At 41.1% G+C, this 25,171-nt stretch overlaps 1 protein-coding gene across 9 annotated transcripts in view; it reads left to right on the forward strand.

Moving 5' to 3' along the window:
* The window catches only part of LOC102967166 (transport and Golgi organization protein 1 homolog), a 44,777-nt gene that overhangs the window by 15,636 nt on the left and 3,970 nt on the right, over positions 1–25,171 (forward strand). For 3 of the 9 annotated variants that reach the window (XM_042972061.1, XM_042972062.1, XM_042972054.1), the window contains exons 1-14: positions 9,505–9,635; positions 12,587–12,718; positions 16,338–16,359; positions 17,541–17,629; positions 17,867–17,944; positions 18,936–19,008; positions 19,173–19,311; positions 21,027–21,128; positions 21,794–21,854; positions 21,962–21,997; positions 22,081–22,148; positions 22,272–22,366; positions 23,362–23,444; positions 24,898–25,048. In XM_042972061.1, the coding sequence (XP_042827995.1) occupies positions 18,984–19,008; positions 19,173–19,311; positions 21,027–21,128; positions 21,794–21,854; positions 21,962–21,997; positions 22,081–22,148; positions 22,272–22,366; positions 23,362–23,444; positions 24,898–25,048 (760 nt within the window). In that variant the 5' untranslated portion in view covers positions 9,505–9,635; positions 12,587–12,718; positions 16,338–16,359; ... (1 more) ...; positions 17,867–17,944; positions 18,936–18,983. Of the gene's footprint in view, positions 1–8,990; positions 9,215–9,504; positions 9,636–12,586; positions 12,719–16,337; positions 16,360–17,353; positions 17,432–17,540; positions 17,630–17,866; positions 17,945–18,935; positions 19,009–19,172; positions 19,312–21,026; positions 21,129–21,793; positions 21,855–21,961; positions 21,998–22,080; positions 22,149–22,271; positions 22,367–23,361; positions 23,445–24,897; positions 25,049–25,171 lie in introns of those variants that run through there. The other 6 variants (XM_042972056.1, XM_042972060.1, XM_042972055.1 and 3 more) reach the window with 6 other exon arrangements.

A 25,171-nucleotide genomic window follows, 5' to 3' on the forward strand; every position in this document is an offset into this window, starting at 1 on the left:
TGATGAATCACTAACTTTTACTCCTAAAACCAATACTACACTATATGTTAATTAGGTTGAATTTAAATAAAATCTTGGAGGAAAAAAGAAACATTGACAAAGATGTGGAGAAATCAGAACCTTCAAACACTGCTGTTGGGGATGTAAAATGGAACAGCTACTTTGGAAAACATCCTGGAAATTTCTCAGTAAGTTAAAAATGGAGTTGCCATATGGCACAGCAATTTCACTCCTAGACACATATCCAAGAGAATTGAAAACATATATTCCCATGAAAACTTGTATAGAAATGTTCACAGTAGCATTATTCATAACTCCTACAATGTGGAAACAATCCAAATGTTTATCAACCAATGACCAGATGCATCAAAGTGGTATAAGCATACAGTGGGATATTGTCTAGCCATAAAAAGGCATGCAGTACTGTTACATGTGTGGATGAACTTCAAGAACATTGTGCTAAGTGAAAGAAGCAAAAGTCCACATATTGTATGATTCCATTTATATGAAATCTTCAGAACAGGAAAATCCAAGAGACATAAGTAGATTTTTGGTTGCCAAGGAATGGAGGAGGGAGGAATTGAGATATGGGCTTTCTTCTCAGGATAATAATAATATTTTAGAATTAGTGGTGATAGTTGTGCAACATCAGGACTATATTAAAAGACACCGAGTTGTCCACTTTACAATGGTCAGAATGATGGATTTTAAGTGCTGTGAATTTCATCTTAAAAAATAAAAAATTGAAAGCTTCAAAAATAAAAATAAAGATAAATAGCCAAAAAAGGAACATTCCAAACATAAAGAAAAACACTTCCCTGGTTTCCATATGATTAAAGTCATACAGTCTTGCAGATACTAAAACATAAGATAAAGTCTGTAACTTTCTGGAATGTCATGATGATTTATCACACTTTATGTGAAAAAAATATATGTAACCCTGCACTGACTGTTCCTCTCTCAGAGAAGTTTCTTCTTTGTGAAGATTGTGTATCCTGGGCAGCTATCTTGGGATCAAATAAAAGTCTTCTCCATTCTCCCTAAATTTTTTGTGATATGAAATTTATTGTCAAATTGGTTTCCATACAACACCCAGTGCTCATCCCAACATGTGCCTTCCTCAATGCCCATCACCCACTCTCCCCACCCTCCCACCCCCATCAACCCTCAGTTTATTCTCAGTCTCCCTAAAATTTTTTAAAAGTTTTGTTCACTTTGAATCAACATAGTCGTTTTATAATGTTGTGCAACTCTCCTATTTCCTTGTTGATCTTCTGTTTAGTTGTACTATCCATGATTGAAAGTGGGATATTGAAATCTCATACTGGGAAATATGCTTTTGAATAAAAAAGTATATTTAGGGTAATGAGAGTTTAGTTTAATTTGGGGTAAGAAAGTTTAGGGTAATGAGTATGCTTTTCTTGGTGACCCTTTCCCCAAGTATTATCCTAAAATATTTTTGAGGAGAAGCAATACAATGACAACAAAGGTATACTCCCCCAGAATGGCTTCTTTGCAGTGGGAATGTGAATGTTGTGCTAGCTTCTTGCAGAATTCTTTCCTGATTCTTTAGCTGAAGGGAGTTTCTTTTCAGCTGAAGGGAGTTGGCTGAACTCCTTGGCAATTTATCTAGGACCTTCCTGTTTCCATTAAATTGTTCCTTCATTGATCTCACCTCCCATAGGGATGTTTCAGCCCCATCTGAGGGTAAGAACTTTGTCTCCTTCATCTTTATAACACCAGCTTCTAGCTCAGTGATTTTCCTTCTCTGGCCTTTTGGTAACATTGCAGAGTAAATGTTAAGAAGAAAAATATTGTTGTTATTTGCCCAAATAGTGGTTTTAAAAACGTATTATTTCACATGTGGTTTAGAGTATGGACTGTGTAGCTGGGGTCAAGATGGCAGCATGGGAGGATCCTGAACTCACCTCCTCCCATGCGCATAAGAATTCAAGAGCTACATATGGTGCAATACCCTCTGAAAAGAACCTGAAAGATAGCTGAACAGTGTCTCTACAACAGAGGATAAAAGGGCCGTATGGAAACAGGTAGGAGAGGCATAGACACAATCTCACAAGAAACCCCACCACAGGTGTGGTGACCCACAGTCAGAAGGATCTCATAATATAGAGGTTGTCCCTGAGGAGTCAGGGGTTTGTGACCTACATCAGGCACCCCAATTCTTGGGAACTACACCACCAAGATGAGCCTCCAAAGAGCTGACTTTGAAAAAAATAGGACTTACTTCCTGAAGAACCATATAGCTATAAGGAAAAGAAAACCTGCTCTTACCAGGTTCACATATAGGCCCACACTCACCCAGGACTCAACCCCAAAGCAGCAATTTGAAAGGTGCCCAGCCAGCAAAGGAGACTCATGTGTTAATCTTAAAGTTTCTGCCAGAGAGGCAGAAACTTGTAGAGACTTACTGTAGGGATGGAGACACTGGCAGGCACTCTTTTTGCATTCTCCTTCCGCCTTGTGGGTGCCAGTGCTTCTAGACACCGTGTTTGCAACCCTCACACACCCAGCCTACTAGCTCCGTGGGAGTGCCCTACGTACCACACCCCAGCTGCAGCTGGCCATACCAGCCACGTATGAGCACCCTGTCCCCATGGCCACAGCCATGGCCTGTTCTTCCGCAGCCAGCCCCTTGGGCACCCAGCTTTGGTGGCCAGGGAGGATTGAATTCTTGGGCCCCATGGGTCTAAAACAATTGGAGAGATAGTGCTTGACAGGCTATCACCCCAAGGCACTGCACAGACACACTCCCAGGCTTTGTGGAAAAGGCCTATTTTCTTGCCCTGGAACTTCAGCATGAGGGGCAGGCTTCAGGTTTGCCACTAGTCCAGAGGCTACAGAGGAGTTCCCAGAGAACATAAGCGGAAAGATGCCATATTAGCATCCTCCCTTTGTCTTGCCACAGTTCGGTGGTATCTCCCAGAAAGGAGCTTATACAAGGTATAAAGTCGCCATGTTTGCTACTGTTGTTTAGGGGACACCCCCAGATCTCCTGTTATGGAAGTCAGCAGGGTTTACAATTGTGGACCCGTAAGACTGTATATATTCACTTGCTTTAAAAGCTTCTGCCTGAGGATCTGGCTTACAATTAGCCTAAAACTAGATGATCTCTGAGATCCGTCCATTTGGAACAGTAACAGGTTTTGGCACACCCTCAACAACCAGGATCGGTCAAGAGCAAATCAGGCTACGTGGGCAATTATAGAGGTCCAAGAAATAAGCAAAAGCCAGGGCAAAGATGCATGACAACTTTCATCTCCTACATAGCCACTCCTTCAAGACTGGGAGAGGCAGCTGTTTTACCTAATACATAGAAATAAGCACAGAGAGTCAAGCAAATGAGGGGACAGAGGAATATGTTCCAAAGAAAAGAACAAGAGAACACCTCAGACTTTAATGAGATGGAGATAAGGAAACTACCTAATAAAGAGTTGAAAGTAATGGTCATAAAGATGTTCACTGACCTTGGGAGAAGAATGAATGAACATAGTGGTCCATCTCCTTTCTAAGGCATGGATCACTTTTCCCTTAGCGTAACTCAGTCCATTGGAACCTGGGAAAACTTTGAGAGTCTGAGTAGGCATGACAGTATGGTGTACTTCCTGTCTTTTCTTCTTTGTGCCTCCCCACACCTGGCATTCTTAGGGACATCTGCTCTTTGAATACTTTTTAGGGTTTTCCTTAATTAGAGTCCCTGTTAGTAGGCAAATGCAATAGACTAAGCCATTTGTGACAACTTACAATGGCAAAAAAAAATTTATGGGAAAACACCAGGGAAGGAGTACTTTCTTTGACTTTCATAGGAGCTTCCCAATTCCCCCCCTCAAAAGAAATAAAAAAGAAAAGAAAAGAAAAGAAAAGAAAAGAAAAGAAAAGAAAAGAAAAGAAAAAAAATGTATGCCTGTATTCGTGGGAAGACAGCTGTCATGTACCGTAGCAGACAAAAGGGACTGATATTAGGGGTTGGCTCCTTTCCAATATCCTTTTGTTCTCACTACCAGGAAGTGGCTCATGACTGAAGCATTTCCTGCTGGGGGTATTTATGTTGTGGAAGTGAGCCTCAAAGGCATGGATGGGATGCCCACAAGGAGTAGCTCTATCCTAACAGCATCCAAAATCTGATCCCGAGCTCATTTAGTGTGACCCTCAAGGACTCTCCAATACTGGGTATAGAGGGTCCTTAGAGATGGTCCTTTATGGACCATCTTTTTATGGATGGGGAAGCTGAGACCTACCTAGATTGGGCAAGGTTTTCCTGCACAGAGGCTTAGACTTCCTGGAGGTGATAAATGGCCTACAAGGTAGCTAAACACTTTCTCTGGATTATTTGCTTTTCATTTTCACAAAAACACTGTAAGTCTGAAACTATTACTGTGCCCATTGCACAAACAAGGAAACTGAAGCTCAGAGAGGGATTATATTACAAAGGTGGTAGCTGGTGGAGCTGAGAGTCAAACTTAGGCCTCTTTACAGACCCCCAAACTATAGGAAGAATTTGGACATAGGATGGACATCCTTTTACCATCTCTCCATTCAGTGAATGATTGAGAGTGGAATCCCATAGGAGCCTCTGACCCAGGAGTCTCTCTCCCATGTCTTACCCAATTGCATACAGGCCAGCCAGCTACAGTAAGTTTCTGGTGCTGAGGGCAATAATACCATCAGTTGGTCCCCATGGCTGAGGGCCCATGTGTCAGAGAGGATGCTGGCCACCTTCTGGGAGAGATGAGTCATCCTTTCAAAGCTCCATTTGTCTTCTTCTCCATTGGTGTTGACCTCTCTGAGTGTGGGGTAAGGTCCCCTGAGTCCATTCTAGGCATGATGATATCCAAAATATTTGATATTAATCAGCATGAACATTGGCTACAGGAGGCTCCTATTTGTTGGACACCACCCTTGAGTGGGTAGATCTTGAAGAAAGGCCAGGATGTCTGGGATATTGGGGTCAGTGAGTATGGCTCAACTGATAAGGAAATATTTTAATGTTTAAATGACTGGCATGACAGTACCAATGAGTTTCAACTAATGCCAGTCCTGATTCTCAGAAAGAATCTCCCAAGAGTGCTCAACATTTGAAGTGGACAGGGTCTTCTGAAAAGATGACTTGCCCAATTTGCTGTAAGTCAGTCGTATTGGGGACATGACTGAGAAAGGCTTGGGCGTCCTGTCCTGCTCAGGCTATCTCTTGAAAGCCACTTATAATTGCTTCAGTTTGGGGTGCAGAAGTTTTTGCCTCTTTCAGTTCTTGGAGGCACCAGTCACTCTGCTCTCCACCAAACTGGATTGTTGTCTACAGGCAGAAAGAGCTCCCTTAGAAGAGCTGTATTCCCTTACATAGATGCTGGCAGGCTGGCTGACCCTATCCTGAGATCTATTTGTGGCACGTTGCTGGTGAAAGTGGCAAAATGTATCCAACACACACCAATATTCCAAATGTTTCTATTAATTTCTCCTTGAGTTTCAGGTTTTGATGGCATGTGCTCTGCCATGAGAATGACTGTAGACAATAGCTTAGTGTTTTGTCACAACATAAAAAGAGTCACCAAACTTTCAGGCTTTAATATCTGTTCATCTTCACCTAATGCCTGCCCACCAAACATATCCACTCATTTTGGGTTCTAAACTCTCAGCCACTCACTTCTAGTACCAAATTCTGTAAGTTTGGATATAGTTTGGGCTGCTCTAACAGGGGCTGTAAATAACTGTGGCTTCAACAAAATATGTATTTCTCTTTCATGTAACAGTCTAGGTATAAGTTCAACACTGGAATGATTACCCCATGGTGTCAAGTACCCAGGATTCAGTATTGTTGCTCTGTCTTTCCTTACCTACAAGGTCAAAAATGACTAAGCACATCAGCTCTGTTGGCAGCCAGCAGGGAAGGAAAATGGGGAGGGGAGAGCATACACTTTCTCTTAATGCCATTGCCCATAGCACACATCACTTCCATTTGCATTCTGTTGACCATAAGTTAAAATTTCATGGTAATTTATAGTCTTGTTCTACAAAATCGTGTAGCCAACTAAAAGTCAGGAATTATCTCACTATGAGAAAGAAAGTGGGAATGGATGTTAGGTGGCAACAAACAGTATAGTTGATATCAAGTCAATAATCTTGACTCCACTCTTCACTTCCCACCCTCTCCTCAACATATGGTCATCTGAGTTCTGGCCTTCACCTCTCATTTGTATCATTCCCACCAAGGTCACCTTGTCATAGCTCAAGGAAAGCTGTTCTTGACCTTCTCAATCCCATTGTAGCATCTGATCCATTAGACCTCTCCCTCTCCCCCAAGCCCAATATCGAATCATCAAGACCTCTCAGGTCTATGTCTGGAAACAATTGCTGAATCTTCCCACTATTTCCATTCTCATGCAGCTAACATAGGCCACCATCATCTCATGCACAGCCTTAAAATTGGCCTGTTTACTTTTACTACCTCCCACTTCCATTTCACGTCAATTCATTCTCCACCTCTGATCAGAGTGATCTTTTAAAAATGAAAGCTCAGCAATCAGTCAGTGACTACTTAAAATTCTTTAATGGCTTCTCAGTACTTTCAGGAAAAAGCACAAAGTTCTTAACTGGTTTGCAAGGTCCTGCAGAAACAGGCTTTGTTATTTCTCCAGCTTCATCTCTTAAAATAAGCCTGTATTCTCTCCTCACCTTTTTGTTCCAGGCATATTGAAATAACATTTACATACCTATGTCCTAGTCCTCTTGTATCTCTGCTGGCTGTCACTATGCTTCAGGCATTATACGAAGTTATTTGCACACATTGGAATTTTATTTATTTATCTCTTTATTTTGGTTTTTATTTATTTATTTTTGAGGAATAAAAATTTTCTGTATTTAAGAAGACGTACAATGTGATGTGCTGATATATGCATACATTGTGCAATGATAACCACAACCAAAGTAGTTAACATATCCATCACCACCATACCTACTTTTCTTTTCTCTGGTATTGTTAGAACACTTGAGATCTGTTCTCTTAGTAAATTTCAAGTATACAATATGGTATTATTAACTACAGTCTCGGTGCTATACACTAGGTCTCTAGAACTTGTGCATCTTATAATGGAGAGTTTGTACATTTTGATCAATATCTTCCCCTTTTGCCTATCCCCCAGCCTCTGAGACCCTTCAACTCTGTCTCTACAAGTTTAACTTTTTCTTTTAAATGAAGTTTCACATGTGAGAGAGATCATACAATATCTGTCTTTTTGTGTCTGACTTATTTCACTCAGCATAACATCCTCCAGGTTCGCTCATGTTGTCACAAATGGTAGAATCTCTTCCTTTTGTATGGCTGGATAATATTCCACTAAACGTATAAGCCATTTTTCTTAAGTTGTTTCCATATCTTGGCGACTGAATAATATTGCAATGAACATGGGAGTACAGATTTCTCATTGAGATAGTGACATATGTCCAGAAGTGGGATTGGTGAATCATATGATATTTCTATTTTTAAATTTTTTAAAACCTCCAAACTGTTTTCCATAATGGCTGTACCAATTTATATTCCCGACAATAGTGCTCAAGGGTTCGATTTTCCTCCACATCCTTGCCCCACATTTGTTATCTCTTGACTTTTGGAGAATAACCATCCTAATAAACAGGTGTGAAGTAATAGCTCATTGTGGTTTTGGTTTGCATTTCCCTGATAATTAGTGATGTTGAGCGTCTTTTCATATACCTGTTAGCCTTTTGTACTCTTCTTTGGAAAAATGTCTATTCGTGTCCTTGCCCACTTTTTAACCATGTTATATGGTTTCTTTGCTATTGAGTTTGTGAAAAGTATAAAAGGAAACTTTATTTAAAATGGAAGTGTTGAATTACTATATTGTATACTTGAAACGAATGGAAAGAAAATAAAAACTTAGAGAAAAAATAAAATAAAATGGAGTCAGGGGGCCAGAAGGGGGAAGCTCAGAGGCTCTACTACGTATCATTTATTGCAGACCCACCAGAAGGAGACACACCTTGTAAACTGATACTACTTCAGCTACTGCTTTCCTACCCCAGCAAGAGGAAGAAAGGTCTTTCTTCTTCCCTGATGACAGCCCAGCCAATGAGAGACTGTCACAACTTAAGCAATGAAAAGCCACTCTACTTGGATCTCCTAGTTTACTCCAATGACTTTTAATATACCATAGCCCTCCTGACTTCTCCCTTTGTCTATAAAAGTGTTCCTCTCCTTTGTTCTCCAGACTTGCGATAGCTTATTTGTCCCGAGTGGCAGTTCTCTGCGATTGCTGAATAAGCCAATTTTTTTTTTTTCTGGTAACATAACTGGCAGTTTTATTTTTAAGATTAAACTATTCACATGAACTCCTTATATAGTTTGGATATTAACCCTTTCTTGGACATGGTCTGCAAATATATTCTTCCATTCTGTAGGTTGCTTTTTTATTTTGTTGATGCTTTCCTTCCCTTTCCTTTCCTGTGCTTTTTAGTTCCATGTGGTCCCAATTGTTCATTTTTCCTTTTGTTGCTTATGCTTTTGGTGCCAAATTTCCTCTTTCGTTTTTTCTAGAAGTGTGATGGTTTCAGTTTTACATTTAAGTCTTTAAGCCATTTTAAGTAGATTGTTGTGTATCGTGTAAGGGAAGGGTTCACTTTCATTCTTTTGCACATGGATATACAGTTTTCCCAACTGTATCTATTGAAGAGATAGATTGTCTCATATCCACCCATCTCTGGGGGTCACCTCTGGGGAGTCCCCTCTGTGGCAGCTCATTTCTGAGGTTCATAGACACCCACACTCACAGGGAAATAAACACACACCACAAGCACAGAATCACACCAGCCTCACCTGGGAACTCAGGTATGAGGCTTACGGACAGACCCACACACAGACCCACACTGCAGACATGGCCAATGACACCCTGAGGAAAACACACACACACACGCACACACGCACACACGCACACACACAGATACAATCAGGAAGACCCAAAGGGGCAGCAAATTCACATGCATAACTAGTATACACACATACAAAACCCAGATATACATAGACACTCCCATATGGACACACATGTCCCCGAAAACGTACATAATGGGCAGGGGCTTTTGAAAAATGCGGTCACACGGGATGTCCATTGTGATCTATCAGGGGCTCAGGCCTCTGATTGGTGGAGAGAGGGTATACAGCATCCGGATTGCTATGGCAACGCTCAAACAGGTGAAGACCTGGACGGAGAGGGATCTTTCTCTGCTCCATCTTTTCCTGACAGTTTACTTAACCGGTTACTTGTGTCTTTCTCACCTAGTGATTTACTGATCTGTTGACCTACTAACCTTTCTAACCCTCCTCCCTCCCCTCGTGTACTTGATCATTCCTGGTACTGTCCCTGACTCCTTTCTACTCCTGACACACCCCCCTCCCCAATCCCACCCCTATTTAAATCCCACCCCAACCTCAGTTACCACTCCGCCCCCTTTCCCACCCCCTCCCTTCCCCTCCCACCCCCACCTCCTCTCCACCTCCATCTGCACCTCCTGTCTGGCGCCCCAGCTCCCCCTGAGAGGACTAGGACATAATGGTTCAGACGCTGTTTTTCTGTATCTTCTTACTTGGGTATCCCGGTTTCCCAAACACGAATGTGAGTACACATCCTATATCAGTGGTTTCTTCCTTTTTTATTTATTTATTTATTTATTTATTTATTTTTCCCGACTGTGGTTAAAAAACAGCTTTTTCATAGAATCCTTGATGAGAACTCGGTTCTTTGTGAAAACCGAGGACCTCAGAGCCAAGGTTTCTTGACCAGCTTGTTCTGGCCACAACTGTCCACATCAAGTTGTGGATCCTGTCTGGGCCTCTTGGTACAAAAAGAGTAGCATTGACAGGATGGAAACCTGAGCTTCATAGTGTCAAGAAAGAAGGACCTGTGAAGATCCTAAAAGCCACTGAGATCTTTGTCTTAAATAAGGGGCCTGTATGATGTTTGAATTATACCTCATTAGAACTGTTTCTAAAAATGTCAGAAACATTTAATAGGCACTATTTAATAGTATTAACAGTATTTCATAGTGTTAGACTGGCTCCTGGAAGTCCTGTCAAGATCCTGCTCCAAGCTTTGTAAGTTTACAGTCCATCTTATATGTAGTTTGTTTTCCTATCAGCGCATTGTTCATATTTGTGAAGTTTGGTAGCCCTGGGAACAGTGGTATCTGAAGCATTGGTGTTGGTACTAGAGAGTTAAAAAGTGAAATGTCCTTTGTGCTCTGTGCTTTCTGGTTTGTTCGCTTTTAGGATCTTGTGAATCAGCCCTCTCCCTCTGGTCTTGGAGGCTGCTGCCAAGAATTGTGTGTTCAAACAGGTTGATTAGAGCTCAACATCAATGAAGTGGCCTCACCCTGCTTGGACATTTATAATAGGACAATCACTATGAGTGAAGTGATCAGGAAGTGAATGAATTCTTGTCCTTTCTTTAGCCAAATATGTGCAGAGTGTCGAGGTACTCAAACCAAAAAAGGTCTCGAATGTCCTTACGATTGTCCAACTATAAAGAAATACCTGGTTCCCAGTGTGAATGTTTCATTCTATCATTAAAAAGAAAAACCTGTACTCCCAGGAGCCTGAGACAGAGAGACAGGGAACACCCATAGAGAGAAGTAGATTTCTTTAGATTAGCACGCACCAGATTCTTAGAGAGGGATCTACAAAGTCCCAAGTCAGGAACAACCTAAATTGAGGCAGAATCCTCCTACATGAATACCTCCAGTCAAAACAGAATCTATTCTATTTCTTTTGAGTCTATGAAGGAGGAAATTTCTTGGTTCTGTTTATTGGAAATTCCCCCCTCTACCTAGAATGTATCTCACAGATCAGTTCAGCTCTCTCTCCCTCCCTCATCTCTGAATTCGTCCATAAACTAACTTGTCTTGCATCTCCCACCTCCACCTAGTCATGGCCGTCTGTGAGACCGTGGCGTTATTGACCCCATTGGATCTAATCTAGTTAAGATTAACTACTGATATCAGCTTCCATATAGCTGCCAGAGGTATCAAGAGTGCCCAGGACTTAGCATGTTTACCATTCGTGTCAAGATGGGCTCTGTCTGTGGTGCATTTGATCCCCATGATCAATCATTGAGCGGACAGCTCCTGCTTTCTTTTAGACAGTGGCCACTCAAAGACAGTGTACATTTCCCACCAGCACACATTTTGGTGACCTCAGTTCTGAGAGCTGAAGATACAAATGGTACACATTTTGGAGGCTGCTTTCTAGAGAGATTTATTGGCACAAAATTAAAGTTTGGTATGTGAATTAGTATGAATTGCATTGTGAGTGTATTTTCTCCTAAATACTGGTAAGCCTAGTTTTAGTAAAATGATATGTGTCCTGTTGTTTTGGTGAGCATATTCAGGACTTTTGTATTCTTTTAGAAAGTAATTTTCATAGTAGCTATTGATTGATTTAGGTTCAACACTATGAAATAGGAACTTGACTTTATTGTATTGGCTATTTGGAGATGTGTGTTCAAATAACTTAAAATCTCATAGATTTCATCAAAATAGACAAGATCGCCTGATTATGCCAATCTTTATTTACTTCAGAAATCTGACAACCTGAGCTGTGATTCAGATTCAAAGTAAACCTTGAAAGTAAAATCTCATGAGGCACCTGGATAGCTCAGTCAGTTGAGCATCTAACTCTTGATTCTGGCTCAGGTCATGATCTCATAGTTTGTGAGTTTGAGCCCAGCATCAGGCTGTGTGCTAACACCGTGGAGACTGCTTTGGATTCTCTGCCTCCTTCTCTCTCTGTTCCTCCCCCACTCTTTTTCTCTTTCAAAAATAAACATTAGAAAAAGAAAACCTCCGTGTTTTTAGAAACTAAACAGTAATGTAGAATTTATTTTTGCTGGAATAATCCCATATTATTATAATAACAGCTTCCCATCTCTCTCAGTCATATCCATATCTGTAAACATCTGGCTCTATAACAATCTCCTTTGAACCTCTAGTACATTTTCATTGTTACTTCCTCCCATCCTTCTATAAACTTTGGTGTATTTTTGGAAATGTTCCGAAGTATTTTATCCAGGTACTTCACGAATGTACAACAGAGGTCATTTACTTCTTGTCTACTAAAAGTTTGTGTTTATTTTTTTTAATTTTGTTTTTTTTTTCAATTTTAAGTTGGCTGATAAATTCTTAAGTTCTGCTAACTATTTAAAAATTGTTCCAGTGTGTTTGTCAGCACTATAAAATTTCTAAGATGGCCTATTAGATTTTCCCAACAGCTGCAGTGTGGTATAACTTATGTATAATAACAAGACCTTTGTAAAGATTGCAGTTTGTTGATATGTGATATAGATAAGAAGCAATGAAGCCATCGCCATAGTAAGTAAACACAGTCATCACTCCCACAAGTTTGCCCCTGCTCCTTTGTAAGCCCTGTGTCCGCCCTGTCCTTCATGAGGAGGCATTTGAGAGATGTGCTTATCACCTCCTGGAGGCTGGTTGAAGGTTTGTAAAGATGATTCTTTGTAACAGATATTATAAATGTCTTTGATATTCCTCATTGTCTCAAATATTATTTCAGCTTGTCCATATTTTGGCTGGCCGTTTCCCTTTTGGCTCTCGTGTATTTGGGATTCTGTGGAAGCTTACCATTATTACTGCCACCCTTGCAATTTGTGCATGTCTGGTTTACCTCTGGACAGTTGTCCTTGCTGTGAGTATACTAAAGTACCTTATAGATAGGCTTGTAATCATCAGTAAGCAGAAGTTTTTTTTTTTTTTTTTTTTTGGTAAGCACAAATTTTTAACTAGACCTTTTGTATGCATTCAGTATTTCAAATTTTCCTTTAAGCACTGTGTTCATTGCAGCCACATATTGTAATAATTCCAATGTTCATTATCATGTAGATGGAAATATTTTTAAAATTCTGTGAATTGTCTTCTTTAACCCACTTCTTTTACAATATCTCTATTCTATCTCTATTCTATATCTTCTATTAGAATATCTCTAATATTTTTTTGTAGTTTTCCACCAGTCTTTCTGTTATTGATGTCTAGCTTGCATTTGTGTTCTGAGAACATATTGTCTATGATTTTGTTGACTTTAAGTTAAGATGTATTTTCTGACCCTGAATATGGTCCATGTCAGTGAATGTTCTATGTGAGTTTGAGAAGAATGTGTAGTTGTCTACTGTTGAAGTGTTCTATAGATGGTAATGCCATCCAGGTGACTGATGATGCAGTTCAGTCCAACTGTGTTCTTAAATTTGAATGTCTGTATGCTCAACCTGTCAATGACTGATAGAGGGTATTGAATTCTTTCAGCCATAATAATGTGTATGTCTGTTTCTCCTAGCAGTTGTATCAGTTTTTGCCTCATGTATTTTGACACTCTGTTGTTAATGCATGCACATTAAGGATCATGTTTCCCTGGGGAATTAAGCCTTTATTATTGACCTCAGTATGTCCGATAATTTTCCTTACTTTGTAGAATGTTTTGAAAGATAATTTCAGTAGCCACAGAATTCTCGGTGATGGGTTCTTTTCTTTTAACACTATAAACATTTCATTCTTCTTGATGGCCTGGTTTCTGAATTCTGAGTATTTTTTTTTTCCTGGTTCCTCTTGGGTACAGTGTTATTTCTCCCTTCTCCCTGTAACTCCGGCCCTCAACACTTCCCCTTACCTTCTTCCAAATTGTTTGTTTTCAGTTTTCTGTTGATTGAATAGTATATGTCTAGGGGTAGTTTTTTGTTGTAGTTGTTGTGGTGGGGTTTTTTTTTTTGGGGGGGGGGTATTTATCCTGCTTGGAATTCTTTTAGTTTCCTGGATCTGTGGTTTGCGACTATCATTAATTTTGGAAAATTCTCATGGTCATTTTCACTTCAAATGTGTCTTCTTTTCACTTCTTCTCCAGGTATTCCCATTTTGTGTATGTTACACCTTTTGTAATTGTCCCACTGGTCTTGGATGTTCTGTGTTGTATTTTTAATTATTTTCTTTGTGTTTCTGTTTCAGATGTTTCTACTCGATATTTCCTTCTGCTTGTCGAGTCTTTCCTCAGCTATGTTGTGTGTGTTAATATATCCACAAAGGCATTTCTTATTTCTGTTATGGTGTTTTTGATTTCTAGAACCAAAATCTCTTGGATCCTAGAGTTATCATCTTTGTGCTCACACTCACCACCTCTTCTTGCATACTGACCACTTTTCCCATTAGAGTTATTCTCCTATTAATCAGAGCAGTTGTAAATTCCCAGCCTGATTATCCCAACATCTCTGCCATAGGAAATATGAGTCTAATGCTTGCATTGTGTGTTCAAAATATGTGGCTTTTCCTTTTAGGGTACCTTGTAAGTGTTTTTGAGAGCTGGGAGTCACATCCTTGTTTAAAGAAACTGAGGTGAATAGGCCTTGAGTGTGAAGTTTTGTCTTTACCTGGCTAGGTTTTAGGCTGAGTTTACTCCCCTGTGAGACAGGAAGGAGAAAGAGCACTGTAGTTGAGTATTTCCCTTCATCTGCATTGCTTGTGTTTAGGAAAACCCCCATTAGGTTTTGGAGAAATAGTTTCTCTTGAGGGCAGGCCTTCTAAGGAAGAACAGAATACCATGAGTTTATGTCTAAATGGCTATTTTTCCTCTTTCCTGCCAATTTAGAAATCTTTCCCCTCATAAAGAAAATATAAATATTATGTATTTGTAAGTCCATCTCTGTTTCCATTTCCCCTGCTTAGGAAAGGAAACATGTGATGTTAAAGACTATCCGTGGTTTTCTATTTGCCCTCCATAGATACACTTTCCTATAACAACATTATTATGACTTGCTTTTTGATAACACATTGATATTCCAATATCCTGGCAAGATGTTGGGGCTAGCTTCAGCCCCATTTAAAACTTTTGAGTAGGGATAGGCATTCTAGAAGTCAGGAAAATGTGTCTTTACCTTTTGTGAAAGTAGAGTCTGGCCTAGATTTTACTGAGCTATAATTCACCAGGGGATGACTCGGGTCTGGGTGTTATTGGATCCCCAAGACCAGGTTCTTGAGTCTCAGTGTCCTAGGAATGAACACTGAACTCAAGGGAAACAAAGCAGGTAGAGTTTATTAGAGATAGCTCGTATACAATGGTGCCAACAAGAAAGAGGCATATCGCTCCCTAAAGGGGTAGTGTGCCAGGTTTATAAAGGCACTTTTCCAAAGAGTGAGGGGATGGGAGTGGGGAAGCATCGTTTAGTCCCACAGTCACTATCTTGTGGTTGTTACTTTTCAGTGGACACAAGACCATCACAGGATGGTTTTCCATGGTTGACATTCTTTTAGGGCTCCTAGAAAACAGAAATACTTGTGCAGTCAGGCTTTAAATTATTACTTCTAATTTTGCCCAGACAACCATTACTCCCTAATACCTGTGATCTCTCTTTTGTTCACGTTTCCAGAAGGAGGTATGGAAGCTTTTAACCCTTGCCTCAGACCACTGCCTCTACACGAGTGAAGTTCCTTTTGTTTTTCTTATACCTTCTTACGGGGAGCACTTTTTCCTTTTTTTTTTTTTTTTTTTGAAATGTTAGCCATCTTTTCTTTTGTTGCCTGTGCTTCTTCTCTAGTCATGTTCCACTCTCTTTCTCATTTGATGGCTTTTGTTTTTGGAAGACCCTCTGTTTTTAGTGATCTAGGAAAATCATAGCACCTGACATGTTGTAATTGTTTATTGATTCAGAGAACAGCCAACTCTGTACGATTTCAGAAAGCTTTCTAGAGAATGAAAGAGGCATATCTTACTACAAAGGTTTTCCTTTTCTTTCCTCTTCCCTTCCTTCCTCCTTCCCTTCCCTTCCCTTCCCTTCCCTCCCCTCCATCTCTCCCCACCCCCCCTCTGTGGGTCTCTTTCTTTATTTCTCTCTCCCTGTCTCTCTCTCTCTCTCTCTCTTTCTTTTGGACTTTCAAATGATCCTAGGTTCTGGATTTCAGTGTGGATATTGGGTTTGACTACAAGAGAAAAAAATCAGACAAATATTTTATTTATATAATTTTAAAACTGTCTGCATTATGCACTGACAAAATTGAATACGTTGATGTTCATGGAATAGAATGTAAATCTATCTTTTAGTGAAAATAAGCCATGAATCTTTATGCTTTTATCAGAAATGGTTTATAAGGAATCATTAACTAAATATGAAATTCTAATTTTTGCTTATATTTAATAATATGAATTCATTATGCTGAACAAAATGATCATTGTAATTTCATTGGTTTACGTTTAATATTTTATCAGAAAGAATACGTTTTTACTAATAATATGTTTGACCTCAAACTTATTTTGTTTCTTCCTCTCTCAGATAGAGCCTCCAGTATAACAAGGTAAGATTTAAGGTTTTAGTATTCTTTGTAAGTTTTTTTCAGTACTGCTGTTTGATGTGGGTTTTAATTTTTTAACTAGGGATAAATATGATGACTTCTGATGTCTAATTGACTTGTTAACTCTTGAAAATCTTTCTCTTCCCTGTTTGGAGGCTAAGTGACAATGTGGAGGGATTTGGCATCTCTTAAGAGACCAGGGGAGGAAAACATCATAGGAGGAAGGAGAACAGGATGAGTGTAATTTTGCATAGAAATGGTTAGGAAACAAGTGATGATATGAGTCTGAGGTTTGGAGTGAGTACTTTGCCATGACATGGCTCTTGGTGACATGCGAAGATGAGAAAACCCTCTCTGAGTCTATCAAGTGGCCTAAGCTTAGAGAAGAAGCCAGATATTGCCAGGCAGGGTGTGTGTCACAAGAGAGGTTTAAACCATGGTTTTGAGTCTGAGGTGGAGGGAGCCATTCATGCCAGGGGAGAATAAGAAGTGAACGTGATGCAAATGGGGGTACTGTATTCTGCATGGGCCCTATAGACTGTGGTGATTCTGTTGCACTGTGTGTTGAGAGCCAGGGTGGCTGCCTGACACTTAGTAAGCCCTCAAGGGCTGGTGCTCATCACTGTGAATGCAGCAGTGGTCGCGGTGAGAAGAGCGAACTCAGGGCATGAGAGCTCTCACACTGGGCCAATAGAAGAGAAGTTTGCACTTTGTGCTTGTTAGAGGAGTCAGTGTTCTAGAGCTTACACGTAGAGTGATCTCAGTGAAATAAGGTTCCTTGGGTTTATTTTTTTTTTAAATTTTTTTTAACGTTTATTTCTTTTTGAGACAGAGAGAGACAGAGCATGAACGGGGGAGGGGCAGAGAGAGGGAGAGACACAGAATCGGAAGCAGGCTCCAGGCTCTGAGCCATCAGCCCAGAACCCGACGCGGGGCTCGAACTCACGGACCACGAGATCATGACCTGAGCTGAAGTCGGAGGCTTAACCGACTGCGCCACCCAGGAGCCCCGGTTCCTTGGGTTTAAAATGCTACTAAAACTTGCTTTCTTCAGGCACAATAAGAAAGCAAAAAAGTTAGTTACACCCACGTGTTAGATAATGTGTCTCTGCTGCTAATACAGTGGGATTATTCGATGTCACCAGTTTGGTAACAACCTTAGAAATTGTTTTATCTCTTTTTAGTTAATTTACAGCAAATAACTGAAAAGATCAACACAGTGAAGAAAGAAAACAGAGAGCTGGCTGAAGCGATATCCATTTGGGAACAGAAGGTAGCATTGCCCTTTCAAATATTCTTTGTGTGATTTTATTTCAGTTATTTCACCTCTGGTAGTTCATCCTACTGACCTAGTTCATGTGTTGTAGAAACACTCCCAATTCAAGACAAGCTTCACAAATGTAAAGAACTACCTCTTTATTAGTGAAAGGAATCACACATTAGAGATAGGTTTATCTACCATGATGCTATTTTTGAATTCTGATTCCTTTTTCATATGTTTTATATGTAGTTCAATGAATCAAAGATACGTCTTCAAGAAGCTGAGAGAAGAAGTAACATTCACTCCGTTGAAGCTCTTAAATTGAAAGTAAGAATCCCATGGAGTGCCTGGGTGGCTCAGTCAGTTGAGAATCCGACTTCGGCTCAGGTCATGATCTCACAGTTCCTGAGTTTGAGCCTTGTGTGGGGCTCTGTGCTGACAGATGGGAGCCTTGAGCCTGCTTCTCTCTGTGTGTGTGTCTCCCTCTCTCTGCCCCTTCCCCACTCGTGTTCTGTCTCTTTCTGTCTCTCAAAGATGAATAAACGTTAAAAAATAAAAATAAAAATAAAGAAAGTAAGAATCCCTTCTTTGCCTGGATTGCATTGTAAAAACACAAGTAAAATAATGAATTATCATTGCTCATTCAACATGTTTTGTTGAAGGAGCACATCAAAAAAAGTTGAGCACTTGATTTAAAATTTAAATGACACCCTTCAAAGTGCACTTGCTACCTTGCAATCAGAGAGAGAGAGGAATGTCAAGAATCCAGAAGTGATGAGTTGGCTGCTGAGTTTTACTGTAACTTGGCTTTGGAGGCTTTTTGTTCATTGGGTGAGGTGAGCACAGCATATTCTTCTGCTGTTTACCACAGTAGAGAGTGGGCCTCTGGGAGCCAAACCTCCATCCTCACAAGGACCTGGAATTTCACTTAGGACCACCCTGAGGAGTTTTGCTATTTCAAGGACTAGCAAGTGTCTTTTATTTTCATAGCTGGATAATTACCACCTCATTCAGCCCTGCTCTCCCAAGATATGGAGAAAATCCCCCAAGACAGTTGAGAGATGAAGGGCAATAGCCAAATTGTATACTGCCCTCCTCCCTTAATGCTGAACAATGTTCAGTGTGAATATTCCCCTAAGAAAGCCATTTGTGAGCTCTTTGACTTGAACTATATTCCATGTTCTTTGCCTTCTCATGGTTATATTTATGCTTTGGGATCTTTCTTTGTTGCCGTGCATAGTCCTGCTGTGTTAGGTACACTCACATTGTTATGCGGTCATTATTTCTTGAATGTCTTTTTTTCATATCTGTCTTAAAGTCACAAGATGCAAACGGTCAATTTGAGGATCCAGAACTGAGAGCCGTGATGCCCAATAACTGTGAACTGGAAGGTATGTTGTCTGTTGGGGAGAAATGCCCATATGGTGGCAATGGGTTTGCTTTGGGAAGGGAAGGAATAGCTTCCTGCCTTCGTGGTACTTGCCCTTTTCCTGTCGCCCCAAAACCAAGTCTCATGTCATGTGCACACACAAAAATAAAGTTCATTTTTTGACAGAAAGTAAAAAGGCCCTGGAGGACAAGTGTAATGCATTGAGGTCTGCGAAAGCAGTCGAGGAAGCCAAAGTCAGACAGTTGAAGGAGAAGGCAGGCATCCTGGAAGAACGCTATGAAGAAAGAAAAGTGGCTATAGAAAAGTAAGATGTTCATGTGATAAGAGTCCCAAGTACTGTTGTATGAAGGAATGTGGTGGCCAGTATAGGTAAATGTATTTCTTTTAGAATTGGATCCAGAGTGTTTTGCCAAATGCATTCAGTAGAATTGTGCCTGCCCTTCCTACCTTGCTTTCTGGAACCTGCATTTTCCTTTCTGTCCTTAGTGCTTGCCACACATTGTTGTGTCATGTGCCTAGGGTGGACGAGGGAAGGCATTAATCACATTGATACCTGGATTCCCTCTGGATCCATTTACATTGTCCTATAGGTTTCAATCCCATCACATTGTCCTATCAGCCGGGAATTAGGTCATCTTTGTTCAGCACCAGACTTGGGTCAAAAATATCTATGGGAAAAATGGAATTATCTTGCTGTAGAAACAATGGACAGTGGCTTGGGATGCCATCAGTACTGGATGCCTTCATCCAGTCTGCAAGTGAGATTTGCATGAAGTGTGTCTCATGGGTTCATTACAAATTTGGTGCACCACTCACATGTTTCCTCTTTTGTCCAGTATTTTCTTTTGTTCTCAGGAGGAGATCAGGGACCTTAAAGTCCCTCATTCACATTGAAAAGTAAACTCTTCCTTCTCTTCCCTGAGACTCAGCTTTGTGTTAGTCCTTCTCACACCTGGGGTGGGGGCTTCTCTGTCTCACTTACATCTTGTTTTTGTTAATTTGTAAGCTCTGACCACCTCTCTATCTTTACCCCCTCACAACAGAGCCACTACATGACAGCCACAGACCAGAAAGCATTTGCTGAAGGACTGCCTGAGAGGCCAGAAGGAAATGCATGTGCCTTTCTCTGTCTAGTGCTTTTGCTCATTTTCTAAGAGTCTTTCAGTTTTGCATGTGATTCTTGAGTATATCCAGTGCCAAGTTGAAACCCTTTAAAGCAACACCATGAACTAAGTAGTCTGAGGGCAGCACAGCAAACCAGACTTTTGAAGCATTGCCTTTTGCTGCCTTCACTATCAATAAACTCCGTCTTGTTAAAGACTGGATTGACTCCATGAAGTTGATAGTTTTCCGTCTGAAATGTATTTCCTGGAGATAACAGCCTGACTGTGGGACAGTTCACATCATGTTATATTTCAGTAGATACTGCCACTCTAAGATTGGCCTTTTCCTCCACCAGGATCTTTGAAGGAAGAGGCAGGGGTTACACTCCTGTAACTCCTGTGTGGGAGTGATTTGCAATGCTGGTGAAACCATATCCTGGAAGGCTATCTTCCATACTGAGTGTCTGTGTCCGGGTACAACTTTTGGACTGAGACTCAGTGCATTGCCCCATGGAGGTATAAGGCAATGATGATCCCCTGCTTCATCCTAATGGGTATAGCCGGTCAGGCATAGTTTTTCACGTTGAACTGAAATGAGCCTTCACCATCTCGAACAAAAGACCAACTCTAGGAAGGCACAAAGTGCAATGTTATTTGATGACTTTATGATGAAGGAGTAGAAGGAGAGAACTCGAAAGACCGCTCTGATTGCAGGTGACTTGGCAGCAGACAGGGGTTGATTTTTCTTTAACCTTAAATGGGGTCTTCATTTCTCTGATTGTGTTGTCAGTCTGTGCATCAATGGGAGGACAGTGTAGGCATATTTGAATCTAGGCCTTCAAGAGAGCTGGGAAGTTAAAAGGCAGAATTTCTGGACCTTGGCTCCTGGACTATGTATATATCTTTCTCATCCTAGAAAGCTGGATACGATGAACTGTGAACTAGCTGCAGTGAAGAATCAGATGGCAACTGCAGAAGAAAATCTGAAAATAGCTACAGAGGAAATACACAAGTGCAAGTGAGTTCAGATACTGATCAGCAGAGGCTCATGAAACCCCTGTTCATTTCTTAGTTTGAACCTTGGTACAATGGGTGGACTCCACGAACGAAGTATACAAACGCAAATTCAGAGGACATATCTATAGGGAATTAACAGAAAAAGATAACTATTAGAAAGAGTAAAACAGTTAAGTTACTAAACATTTCCACATCTCCAGTGCTGGCCTGACCATGTGGAAACTTCATCCATGCCAACATTCCTGAGGGGTGGTGTCACATGTCATAATCTATAGGAAAGCAGTTTGTTATAAGATGAAATCATACCCATCAACATGGTAGTGCCATTTGATGGCCTTGGTCTTTGCAACCCTGGGAAACATGGTGAGTACAAAGTTAAAGGAGAATAGAGCTTTATGATGAAAGGCACTTGTCATATGATGAAAGATTGAAAATGGGAAGGAATTCTACAAACTCTGAACTCTGTAGGCAGGGAATAATGAGTAAGGAAAGGATGGAACAACCACTTTGGTCCTACTGTACATTTATAATTATGTGAAAAGTGTTTCATGTGTAAGGATAAATTGTATTAGGAGACAGATATGAAGTTGATGGGAACATGGGCAGATTATTTAAAATCCTGCGCAATATTAGGCCTTATTTGACGAACGCAATTGTAACTCACAGGCAACAAATTGAACAAACACGAGAACAGCTGCGACAGAAAGAGCTCACCTTCAGACACCAGGTAACTTGAATTCTGCGTGACGTATTAAACCCTTAGCACCTCATGCTGGTGAGTGTAGTGGCCCTTGGAATCCCTAAACACGGGCTTTTCCTTGTTGGCTTTTTCAGATCGCAGTTTATGAGGAGAATGCTCAGCACAACTGGGTAAGTGTTTTCTTTTTTTCCTCCTCTGTCTCTTTGGTGCACAGTCTGGCATGACTGAAGGTGGATGTGTTTTTCTCCCCCAGATCAAGACTCAGATCTGGGAGAGGGAGATGGCGAAGGAGAGGAGGGAGGCGGCCCACTTGAAACACAGGTGGGTGATCTTGACATGTGTTTTTAATGGTGTGTCGAGGGATGACAGTTGTGCTGTTTAGTGTCTTGTAGAGGACGTGGTGTTGCAACTCTTATGGAAGTCCATTCTTTTTCTGTATCCAAGACTGGACATGATGGAAGGAAAGAGGCTGCTTGAGGGATACATGAAGCAGAAACCAATGCCTGGAAGACCACAGACCCAGAACCCTCCAAGGAGAGGTAAGGAGCACATGGTGATGGGCAGCAACCTAATTTCTTCTGTGCAGCCTGTTCCTGGGGCCTGGAAAGAATCACAAGCACTAAGGACATCAGGTTGTCTGAAGGGGTGATAGGAGGGTGCCCCAGGCAGTGGGGCACTTGTCCCTGTGACTTGTGGAGCTTATGCCCCTCCCCCAACTGCAGACCCTCCCGCCTCCTCCAGCATCCCCTAACTAAAGAGATGAGTCTGGAGGGGTGACATGCCATCATGTCACATGGCACCTCCTCCTTCTTCCTACCTTGACTCAATTTTATTTTAGTTTTTGGGGGGAGAAGGTCATTTATTTACTATTTTTTATGTTCCTTTATTTTTGTCTTATTTTTTCTGAACCATATTTCCTACATTCCTAAGTTCAGGTTCCATATAGCTTAGTCCCCTGATGCTATCAGTGCAAGTGTGAAGCTTCAGTGCTAAATTCCCACAGTTTTACTTTTCTCATTAGTATAATATCAGTCAAGTATATTTCTATTCGGAAATAGTTACATAATACCTGCTCACATGTGGAAGGCAGCTTATAGATAAGCTGGAAGATTGAACAATTCGCCTGGAGCCAGAAGAAATACACCCATGCTCTTCTGTGGAGGGTTTTTTGATGTTGTCCCAATCAGTACTCTCATTTTTATTCTTATCTGTAATGAGATGGTGAGTTATTACCCCTAATGTACATTGAGAAATGGCTATTTTGGTGACGCTTTCCAGATTTCTATTTGAACTGACCTGTTGCAAGTTATTTGACTAATTATGAAGAACACGAACCAGGGCCCTATGGTTTCTTCATTAACAAGATGGGATGGATCTCCCTTTATCTTTGGGGTCACCTAAGGCTTTGTGGGTTACTCTCTGCCTCTCCTCATGGTCTGAAGCGTGGAGAAAAGTTTAAGATGTCACAAAATGTGGTGTTTGTTTGAATTCTGCACAGCCTATTAAAATCGGAATAAACCTCTATCCCTTCTAGAGCCTTTAGCCCATCCAGAAGCTGGTGTCGCTCCGGTAAGTCACAACAACAAACACTCTACCAAAAATGCGGAAAAGGACAAGGTAAATGCTGGGGCCATTTTCAGTTGTAAGTCTGTTGGGAAACCCTCTTTTGCAGTACAGCAGTCTCTATGGCCTTTTCCCTTTTCTTGTGTGTTGTGTGATATGTCTGCCTGTTTCTGTTTTCCCAATGCACAGCCTTAACCCAAGAGTCTACAGGCTCCTCTCTTTGCAGCCTGTCATCGTTTTCTGGAACGGTTAGTAGCCAAAGGAACTTAGAGGTTGAGGGACCTATGGCTTTTCTCATGTGTTCTGGAGATAACACCAGGGAGATACACTGCACTCCATACTAAAGTCTCTAGGCTTGTTGACTACTACTATACCGCCTCTCTGTGGGATCAGTGTTGTTGTTGTTTTCCTCTTAATGGTCATGTGATTAACATGTTAAAGCTATTTGTTAATTGGAAATGCGGAAAGACTTCCCTCTATCTTTACATTGTGTGCCTTGTACAACTTAGAATGCACAAAGTCATTGTCATAACTCACCACCTTCACCACCTTCACGTCTTTGTTGGTAAATGAACTGTTGGGAATCCTTTAAAATGTATCTTAGGTAAAAATATTCTGAACACGAGGTCCTTCAGTTGTGTTCATAGGAGCAGGTTCTGTTTGTCTCCAATCAGCGTTAGAGCTGATACCATCGCTCATGACACATCCATGGAAATTTACACCAAAATCAAAACACATTTGCATTAATTCTGTTACAGGAATTTCAGCCTCTTTTTTTCCATAGGGTATATATTACTCTGTGTCTTGTACTGTGCTCAAAATCAGAATTCCTTATGAATTCAGGTAAACACATGTGGGCTTAGTAGTCGTTGATAAGTAATATGTTCCTCACAGCAAACACTTTCTCAGTTCCCCTGCAAGACTCCAGGAGTCCCCAACTCCCCATGGGGTTGTGGCCTTTGACAGCAGTTCCAGAGAGGGAAGACCCCTTTCGCAGGGAGGGAAGCAGAGGGGACAAAATAAGGAGCCGGCAGTGAGAACTTTTCGTCAGTAGTAGCTGTGATTTCGTGTGCAGAGAATCAGGTGTTTATTTGCACTCAATTTTTTTTTGTGTTTGGAATATGCCAAAACCAGAGCTTCTATAGTCACTGTAGTGGAGGGATGCAGGGTGATCCTGGACATAGATGTCTGACTGTCTGGAATATGCTACTTCATTAGATTGGAATTACTTCTTTGATTCCTCTAAAATGAGATCATTTTGTTCTACATTCTAAGCCATGGGCAGGGACATGTGGTGACCGTAGTTTAACCTCCAGCATTTATTTGCCTAAGCTGTAGGCGGTACCCAGTGGGAGAGATGGGGTTTTCAGGTACTGATGCTACTCCCTTGGATCCTGGTGGCTGAGAAGTTGGCAGGTGCTGACATATTCTTCTGTGGGTTTCAGCTGTTTTTGGTATTGGTTGTCTTGTCTGCTATATGCACATAGCTGTCACTTCTCTTCTGCAGGGCAGCGTGGATCCATGGGGACCTCCTGTGTTAACTGGAAGATTCTGCACACCCTACCCTAGAGGTCCCCCCATGGGCTATAGGGCATGTCCACCTCCTGAACCTTGGTGGCCCTGGGGACCACCCCGGACCTCTCTACCTACACCACGTGGTAAGATGATCTGAGCAGTATGATTTGACTTGCAAAGCACCTTCATCTAATTGTTGTTGTTGTTGAGTCTTGGACAAGGTGCAGAGGTGGTACCACAAACCATTGCAATGCGAGGGAAAAGCG

This window comes from Panthera tigris, chromosome E3 (assembly GCF_018350195.1).
Source record: "Panthera tigris isolate Pti1 chromosome E3, P.tigris_Pti1_mat1.1, whole genome shotgun sequence".
Classification (NCBI taxonomy): Eukaryota; Metazoa; Chordata; class Mammalia; order Carnivora; family Felidae; genus Panthera; species Panthera tigris.